Source organism: Triticum dicoccoides, chromosome 1B (assembly GCF_002162155.2).
Source record: "Triticum dicoccoides isolate Atlit2015 ecotype Zavitan chromosome 1B, WEW_v2.0, whole genome shotgun sequence".
NCBI classification, from domain to species: domain Eukaryota; kingdom Viridiplantae; phylum Streptophyta; class Magnoliopsida; order Poales; family Poaceae; genus Triticum; species Triticum dicoccoides.
Genome location: NC_041381.1, coordinates 581,878,578 through 581,888,528, shown reverse-complemented (window position 1 = coordinate 581,888,528; position 9,951 = coordinate 581,878,578). Strand labels below are relative to the sequence as shown.

General features: G+C 46.7%; 1 protein-coding gene and 1 pseudogene across 1 annotated transcript; both read right to left on the bottom strand.

The window, feature by feature from the left end:
- Window positions 1-218: 218 nt before the first annotated feature.
- On the bottom strand, window positions 219-2,630 carry LOC119348896 (disease resistance protein RGA2-like). Its single transcript, XM_037616901.1, has one exon. The coding sequence runs from the start codon at window positions 2,313-2,315 to the stop codon at window positions 828-830; it is 1,488 nt and encodes a 495-aa protein (XP_037472798.1). The 5' UTR covers window positions 2,316-2,630; the 3' UTR covers window positions 219-827.
- A 3,700-nt stretch (window positions 2,631-6,330) lies between these two features.
- On the bottom strand, window positions 6,331-7,796 carry LOC119309251 (annotated as a pseudogene).
- Between the last annotated feature and the right edge of the window lie 2,155 nt (window positions 7,797-9,951).

Genomic DNA, 9,951 nt, shown 5'->3' with positions numbered 1-9,951 from the left:
GGGGCGGCTCTGGTGCCCGAATGGTATTCTAAGAAATGATCGTGAGACCGTCAACACCATGGGAGAGCTGATGATGTGAGCATGCTGGCCTGATGTGCCACCGGGGTCAGCATACGGGTTCCCCATTTTGTAAGAATGCTGCGAGTAATTTTGGTTTTTTTTTTTTTGAGAGATCCAGCAGTTGCTGGCTTTCATATATTAAGCATAAGAGAGCGGAACAAAGGCGTTACTACCGTGATCAAGTTATCGCGACAGCGTGGGTAGTAGCATGAGTTTAAAACCGGAACTTACAGGCCCTGGGGGACAGGGTCGGGACTTGAAAATATGCTATAATCTCATCCTGGATCCCCGAGAGGGGTTTCAAGGCACCGCGCTCCAGCCAGCCTCCAGAGGTCTCTGTCACGGGTGATCGTCGTCACAATTGAGATCACCATTGAGGGCTTGTCGTGGAAACATCTTGCATTGCGCTCCTTCCAGAGGTTCTTGCATTGCTTCTCTCTGCTGGTTAGACATGACTAGATACTGGCAAGTAGCACCTCGATACAACTTTAGCTGCCTGCATAATTAAGGGTTCTTGCACATACGCTCTCACTTGGTTAGCTGGTAATTAAGAGCGTTTGGAACAAACCTTTTTCTGATGGATTTCTACGCACTGGCATTTTCATTTCTATATACCCATTTTATGCAGGCTGCCACCGCAAGCCTTCCTTAAAAGAGAAGAACGTTGTCTGATGGTCTACATATTTATGACCCGCCTTTCAGTTCACATGCACAACTCCTAAGATCTCACAAAATAGTACTGAAATAGACCAATTGTTACATAAAAATTAGGCAAATAAACCTGGACGCTTCTTCCCTGACAAGGATGTTTCCGGCTTGTCATGGACGCAACTCGGCACAGCGTGCCCCAAGTGAGAAAATGAAGTGTAAGGCGGCAGCCTTGATTCCCATGAAATTAGCCTAAAATCTCCTTTGGGTAAGACAAGGTGACCTGCTGCTGATATTAAGTCCCCAAACATAATCCTAGGTAGACCAATACCCTGCTCCTCTGGAACATTAGCCATACCAATAGCAGAGTTTACAATGCCTGATGGAGCAGCAGGAGATAAAATGTAGCGGCCGATTAGGTGCACTGAGTGATCTCGGTTGATTAGGTGTACCGGTTGGCCTCGACTAAGAAGCACCTGCGGGTGGGCACCAAAACAAGAGATGTTCATGTTGACAGAGTCTCTGGCACCCTTCAACCTGCACAGCCAGAAATGAGCACTCAAGTTTTTCCGCAGTGCATCTGCGAGCACATTCGCTGAGATGAGTGACCCTCCCAACACCATGGCGAACTCTTCCACCATTGCTGCTAGCCGCGGGTAGTCTGCCGGGTTCGTACTTCCGAATGCGAGTGTCTTGAACAGGTACATGTATTCATCGAATGCCAGGGAGTTCAGAGAAACAGGCTTGATGGTTCCAAACTTCTCCAAGCATGTGCTTCGACCCAAGATTATCACTTTACTTCCTCTGTCCATCTTCATAATTAAATGGTAGAATGTTATCCAGTCATCTTCATCTACATCTGAAACAAACTCAACAACTACTAATATCCTCCCTGACAGTCTTTCATGGTCTGTCATTTTGGAAAGATCATCTCCATTCAGGTGCAAAATCATAGAAAAGTGAGAACGCACTCTATCAACATCGCATACATGGGCGACAAGAGTTTTCTTCCCAACTCCAGCATCACCAATGATTGGAAGCACGGCCGGAGAACCTGGGGTGTTGTGGTGCAGCAAGAACCTGATGATCTGCTGCTTCTCGACATGGCGACCAAACATGAAGTTGTCGACGTAAAGATATGCATCATAGGGCCTATGGGAGATGCGCTCGCATCCGCCCAAAAGGACGACAAACTCTGCCATGTTAGCAACACCAGCCTCTAGGTTTTGCAGATCTCTTATTAGCTCTGAGTTGAAAACCCTTTGGGCTGCACTACCGACGATTGTGCGAGTACGCTTGTTAGGAGTGGAAACAGATAGATCGGACGAGTCACATACCAATTCCTTGTGTTTCCTGTATTTGATGGTGTCAAGCACATGGTGGCCTTGGTACATGGCTGCCGCCAGGGCCTTCAGCTGTATGAGCATGCAGGAGTTGGTGATGTATCGTGAGTCCGCCTCCTCAACGACCATGCCGGCTCTCAGCAAGAGTTGTTGTAGCCTCTCCACCTTCTCCTCCGAGCATACGTGATCCGTATACTTGCTCATCAGAAAAGAGATGATTCGATTAGCCAGATCGCCTGTGATAGCAGATATGGCAAGATCCATCTTTAGATGCTCTAAGCTAGGTGGCGTATGAGTGCAAAAAGATGCAGTTTATACAGACGCATGGTACAAGTCATTGATATACTCTACAGAGTATATGCCACCGATATTCCGGTCAATAAACTCGCCTGGTGCCCTGGTCAGCTACAGTGTCTCACGTTCACTTTCTAGTCACAGTTAAAAGAACGACTATGATATGCGAGGAAACTTTCAAGTCAAGATCCTGAGCTTTCAGCTTGCTGGATGCAATTCGTCAAGGTGTTCTTTGCCATACTTGGTTTTCTAGACTGCCGTCTGCCTAAGGTAATACATTCAATTGTCAATATCTTCATTTCCAACTTGCTTAATTAGTTTCATTTTAAGACGTGTCGAGGAAAAAGGAGTAAATTCCACTTCATTTTATCTTCTACTAGTTAGGACCTGTGACATTGTTTACCCTATCTGAAAAAGCTTGCCCTTTGTTACCACTAGTAGTCTAGTACTTGTGTACTACTATTAGTAAAGGGCATAATTCTTTTGTCACCTGACCTGGTTAGCTTGTAATTTAGGGCATTTGGTTGGCTGAGGCAAACCTTTTCTGATGGACTTTTATGCCCTTGTATTTATATTTCCTATACCTATTTTATGCAGGCCATATTGCCATAACTTTTCTGTTCTAGGGCTTGTTGAGCTGTGCCCTCAGCATTAACCCTTGTGGATCATGTCCGTGTGTGAACTTGGTGTGTGTGTGTCTGCGTGTGGGTGAACCTTTGTGGATTGTTGGCTTGGGCATGTGCTTTATAATATAAAGCGGGGCGAAAGCCTTTTTCGGTATTGCCATAACAAGCCTTCTTGAAGAGAGAACAAGAATAGATAAGGATGACCCTTAGCCATATTGCCATACTGACTTGCTGAGCAAAGCAAGGACTCCAAAGTCAACATGATTTTTCCATGGTGTATGAAAAGATCAGCTGATGTGCACTTCCAGGGCCACTCTAGATCATTGTGGAATCTTATTTCTTGACAGGCTGGAGGTGGAGTAGTCCATTACCTAACTGATATTTTTCAGCACCTACGGCCATCGACATACAGAACAACAAACACCACCAGCCTGCAATTATTTCCACCGCCTCCTCCTGCCCTCTGTTCGATTCCCTGCTTAATTAGCACCCTTCGGTCGGAGGAACTGAAGATGGAGCTTGCCGTAGCTGCAGGCTTGGAAGGGCACACCTCAGCTGTTTTTTGCCACAACAAGCCTTCCTGAAAAGAGAGGAGCATGGTCAAGGAAAGTTGCTGAGCAAAGCAAATGACTCCCAAGTCGCCATCATCTTTCCATGGTGCATGAAAAGAACAGCTGAGCTGCCCTTCCAGGGCATTCTTTCACAGGCTAGAGCCTGGAGGTGGAGTGGTTCACAACGCAACCGGTGATGGATAAGTTTCCACCAGCCTCCTGCCCTCTGCTCTGTTGGATTCCTGGTTAGTTAGTACTCTTCGCTTGCAGGAACTCAAGATGGAGCTTGCCATATCTGCAGTGACAGGTGAACTCGTGAGCCGATTCGTCTCCTACCTCGCCAACAGGTACCACTCGAGCCGGCGTCCACAGTCGGGAGAGAAGCAGCTGAAGAAGCTGCAGCAGCTGCTCCTGAGAGCTCACACGGTTGTCGAGGAGGCGGATGGGCGATACATAACCAACTCCGGGATGCTGGCGCAGCTCACCATGCTTGCGGACGCCATGTACCGAGGCTACTGGGCACTAGGTGCGTCCAACTACATCTCACTGGAAGAGACCACTACTATGGGGGAGGAGGAGGGGGAGGATCTCAAACCATCTCCTCTCAAACGCCTTCGCACGGTTGATAGTATTGCTAGAAAGAACAGGGCCATGCACCTTGTTGAGCTGCAAGGCACGTTGGAGAGCTTGGAGGATGTCGTCGCCGGCATGATGGAGTTTGTCGTTCTCTTGGGCGGATGCGACCGTATGCTGCGTCGACCGTACGATGCATACCTTTTCAGTGACAAGATCATGTTTGGACGCCACACCGAGAAGCAGAAGCTCCTGAACTTCATGCTGCAGCACGGCCCTCCTGGCGGTGTGCCGGCTGTTCTCCCGATCATTGGCGCTCCAGTGGTCGGAAAGAGGACTCTGGTCGCCCATGTATGCAAGGACGAGAGGGTCCGCTCACACTTCTCTTCGATTCCGCATCTGAATGGAGATTCCTTGGGTAGAATCGCAGAACATGGTGGTCTCATGCCAGGAAATATACTGGTGGTTGTCGAGCTTGTTTCAGACGTCCATGAGGAGGATTGGGCCAAGTTCTGTTCAACAGTAGCAACAAGCATGGATAATGAAAGCAAGGTGATCATCATCAGCCGCCTTAAAAATTCAGAGCGACTCGGAACCGTTGAGCCAATCTTCCTCAAAACCCTGCCATACGAGGAGTTCAGCTACCTATTCAAGACACTAGCATTCGGGAGCGCGAACCCGGCACAGCACCCACGGTTAGCGCGGATAGCAGACGAGCTGGCCAGGGATTTCCAATCCGAATGGTCAATTGCCACTGCAAATCTGTTTGCGGACATCATGAGGAGCAACCTCAGCGTCCATTTCTGGCTCCGCATTTTGAGCGGGCTGAGAAGGAACTTATCCCTGTTTGGGGAGCACCCGAAGCTCCTCGCCCGGAGACGCCACCAGATAGACGTCACTGACTTGGTCTTGCATCCCATGGATTCTCCACTCCGGGTCGTGTATTCCTGTACCAGTGGCAGCAGCCGTACTGAAGTTACGGTGGAAAGGGTGAGGTTTGGGGATCTGATGATGGATCCTGGAGTTCGGCCACAAGGAGATTTCAATGTGGTTGTGTGGGAATCAAGGTTGCCGCCTTACACCTCATTTGTTCATTTTGCTACAAGTGGAAATGGTGCTCCAGGTGCGGCGGAACAGAGTACTCCCCTGTCTGGGAGGAAGCGTGCAGCGGTGCATTTGTAAGGCCTTTTGATTCGGCAATTTCTACGGGGATTTTGTATAGTTGGAATCTCAACTATTCGCGCAGTTTGTAAAGAGATAACTTAAATATTGGCATGGTCTCCAATACATATCTTTTGATCATGGAATGTTATATTTTTTACTTTTCTGAAACTTTTAATGATACCATTTTCATTCAATCAATATAATTTATAATTTTGGATATGTATTTGTAGTGGAAGTTAGAAAATATTGAATGCGAGCCTTCTAGGAAGTCATGTATTTATGACCTGTATTGTGTGTGTGTGTGTGTGTATGATGTTTCATTTGTCGGATTTTATCTCATGGGAATTTTATCCAAAGAACCATTTGTATTGCATTTCACACAAAGTTTTTCATTAAATTAAACCTCTTGGAGAAAGTTCGTTTTTTGTTGCACCCGGTTTTTCATTAACCATCTGTATAGTTTGTCACTTCCTCTCTCTCTAGTAAGGCAGGATGAGGGGGAAATCAGCTCCGCCCTTGTGCCCGAATGGTGTTCGATGATACTCCCTCCGTTACTAAAGTTAGTATAAAGTTGAGTCATCTATTTTGGAATGGAGGGAGTATGACCGTGAAGCCACCAACACCTTCTCTGGAGAGCTGCCGCTGTGAGCTTGCTGGCCTGCCGCGCCACCGAGGTCAGCGCACGGTTCCCCATCTTATAAGAATTGCAAGTAATTTTGGGTCCTTGCATTCGTTCTCTCTTCTGGTAGATACGACTAGAAACTGGCAAGTGGCAACGCCCTAGAGTTTTGTCGCGTGACTTGGTTAGCACGTATGCTCTCACTTGGTTAGCTGGTAATTAAGGGCATTTGCTGAACTAACCTTTTTCTGATGGACTTCTATGCACTGGCATTTTCATTTCCTATACCCATTTTATTCAGGCCATATATTGTCATAACAAGCCTTCCTGAAGAGAGACGAACACGGTGTGATGGTCTAGACAAATTAAAATTATGACCTGCCTTCAATTGGCATGCTTCACTGGTCTCACAAAATACTACTAAAATACACGGATACATCATTACATAAAAATTAGGCAAATAGACCCGGACGCTTCTTCCCTGACAAGGTTGTTTCGGTTTTACCATTGGGGCGGCTTGGAACAGAGTGCACCAAGTGAATAAATGGTGTGCAAGGCGGTAGCCTTGATTCCCATGAAATTAGCCTAAAATCTCCTTTGGGTAAGACAAGGTGACCTGCTGCTGATATTAAGTCCCCAAACATAATCCTAGGTAGACCATCTTCCGGAGCATTAGCCATACCGATAGCACAGTCTAGAACGCGCGATGGAGCAGCAGGAGTCAAAATGTTGCCGCCGATTAGGTGCACTGGGTGACCACGATTCAGAAGCACCTGTGGATGGGCGCCGAAACAAGAAATGTTCGCCTTCACCATATCTCTGACCGCGTTCAACCTGTACATCCAGAAACGGGCACCCAGATTTTTCCTCAGTGCATCTGCAAGCACATTTGCTAAGATGAGTGACCCTCCCAACACCATGACAAACTCTTCCACCATCGCGAATAATCGAGGATAATCTGTCGGGTTCGCACTTCCGAATGCGAGTATCTTGAACAGGTATCTGAACTCTTCTAATGCCAGACATTTCAGGGATATAGGTTTAACAGTTCCAAACTTCTCTAGCTCTGCGAATCGACCTACGATCATCACCTTGCTTCCTCTGTCCATGTTCATAAAAAAATTATGGAACATTGTCCAGTCCAGTCATCTTCATCTATATATGAAACAAACTCAATAACTACCAGTATCCTCCTTGACAATTTTTCATGGTCTGTCATTCTGAATAGTTCATCTCCATTCAGGTGCAAAATCACAGAAAAGTGAGAACGCACCCTCTCATCATTGCATACATGGACCACAAGAGTTTTCTTCCCAACTCCAGCGTCACAAATGATTGGAAGCACGGCCGGAGAACCAGGAGTGTTGTGGTCCAGCAAGAACCTGATGATCTGCTGCTTCTCGACATGGCGACCAAACATGAAGTTATCGATGTAAAGATATGCATCATAGGGTCTACGGGAGATGCGCTCGCATCCCCCCAAAAGCACGACAAACTCCGCCATGTTAGCAACACTAGCCTCTAGGTTCTGCAGCGCACTTTGCAACTCTGGTTCGAGAACCTTGTTTGTTCCACGAGTACCGATTGTGCGAGAACGTTTGTAAGGAGTAGAAACAGGTAAGGCGAATGCGTCACATACCAATTCCTCTGCAACATCTTTGTGTTTCCCATCCTTGGTGGTGTCAAGCGCATGGTGGCCTTGGTACATTGCTGCCGCTAGGGTCTTCAGCTGCATGAGCATACAAGAGTTGGTGATGTACCGCGAGTCCGCCTCCTCGACGACCATGCCAACTCTCAGCAAGAGCTGTTGCAGCCTCTCCACCTTCTCCAAGCGCTCGTGATCTGCGTACTTGTTCATCAGGAAGGAGATGAAACGGTTCGAGAGATCACCTGCGACAGCGGCTATGACAAGATCCATCTTGAGATGTTCTCAGGTAGGTGGTGCATGACTGCATGAGGGCAAAAAGATGCAGTTTATCACTTTATATATAGACGTAAGGTATAAGTCATTGATATACTCTGTATATGCGACCGATATTCCGGTTAATAAACTCCCTGGTCAGGTACGATGTCTGCTTTCACAGTTGATGTCTGGGATAGGAACCTGTTTTATCTATAGTGAAAGGTGAGCGGCTATTTTGTTGCTGTTGGGAGGCCGGTGAGATGGACACAATTTTCTAGTCAACCTTCTGAGCCTACGGCTGCTGCTCCATCACAGGAAACTTCTGAGTTTTCAGCAAGCTAGATGCAATTCGTCAAGGTCTTGTCCAAACTGCGGTCTGCCTTTTGAAGGTAATACATTCAAGTTGCTATTTTTATTTCCAACTTACTTAGTTTCTTTTGAAGGCGCGTTTGAGAAAAAAAGAGTAATCTTCATTTCCTTTCATTTACAACTTACTTAGTTTTTTGCCCTTTCTTACCGCTATTAGTCTAGTGGTATACTACTATTAGTATAGTCAATGAAATTTTTGTTGCCTGATTTAGTTAACTGGTAATTAAGAGCATTTGGTCTTGTCCAAACTGTGGTCTGCCTTTTGAAGGTAATACATTCAAGTCACTATTTTTATTTCCAACTTACTTGGTTCCTTTTGAAGGCGCGTTGAGAAAAAAATAGAGTAATCTTCACTTCCTTTTATTTCCAATTTACTGTACTTAGTTTCTTGCCCTTTCTTACTGCTAGTAGTCTAGTGAAGTACTATACTACTATTAGTAAAGGCAGTGAAATTTTTGTTGCTTGACTTTGTTAACTGGTAATTAAGAGCATTTGATTGGCTGAGGCAACCTTTTCTGATGGACTTTTGTGCCCTTGTATCTCCATTTCTTACACCTAGTTTTATGTAGGCCATATTGCCAAAACAAGCCTTCCTGAAGAGAGAACATGGCCAACACAAGTATGACCCTCCTCACTGTGCTCATCAATGGCAGCTGTTGCATCAGAAAAGTTTGCTGGACAAGGAGTTCCCCGGTTCGTCCATACTACAGACTCGCTGAGCAATGCGAAGACTCGAATTCACCATCATCTTTCCGTGGCGCATGAAAGGTGGCCTTACAGGAGTCAGGACTAGTCTATATCCACGTGGAACCGTATGCACAAGTTATTGGTGGATTAATTCACACCACAAATGGCAATGGAAAGTCTCTGTGTGCAACACCCCAGCCATTGCCGTGCAGGGCAATTCATACCCAGGACCAGGAGTCTGCAATTTCCACTTGTTTCCTGCCTCTATTGGACCGCCAGAGCTATGTCTTGCTTACCCAAAAAGGGCTTCCCCACGCTTTATATTATAAAGTAAACATCACCACATACATCTGAGCGAGCCGAATAAACACACACCACCACGGCACACACCAAACACACCTAAGGCTAGATACAAGGGTGCCGAGCACCATCACACCACTCGGATACAACCAAGCCAACAAGATATGAGCTACGAAAAACCACTTGGAGCCACCGAGGGGGGGTGAGACGGACCATGACGAAGCAAGGACTCCAAGACGGTGCCTCCCAGAAGGATACGACCACGGATAGCCTCCACCGTCCGATCCGCAGATCAAGTTTTCACCCGGAGCGGGGGGTGGGAGCACCGCGACGGAGCCTTCAAGAAGAATATGACGTCCGCGGACTCCGCCACCGACGGCAAGAAACTGGGCAAGTGATGAACCCCGGTGCTCGCACCCTGCCGACACACCCTGCTCCGCCAACCACCCGCAGCCACATCTCCCGTGAAACCATGGCTGCCCGCACGCACCTGAGACGCAGGTTCCGCCCCCGAACGCCACGCCTCCCGCCGCCAGGGCCGCTGTAACGCCCGGATAATCTTGCTACAGTAATCCCACGCTAATCATGGCACGTCATCCCGATTACTGTTGCTATCCTCGCAATAATTCGAAACCGTTCAAATTCAAAAATTCAAATTGATGAAAACAATAAAAGTTTTCAAAATTTAAAATAAAATTGTTCGGTGGTTGACGAATATTACAAAGGTAATTATAGTGCAACAGACATATTTTTATAAAATGGCTAAATGGGTTAAATGATTTAAGCAGAAAAGAAAAAAAAAGAAAATACAAAA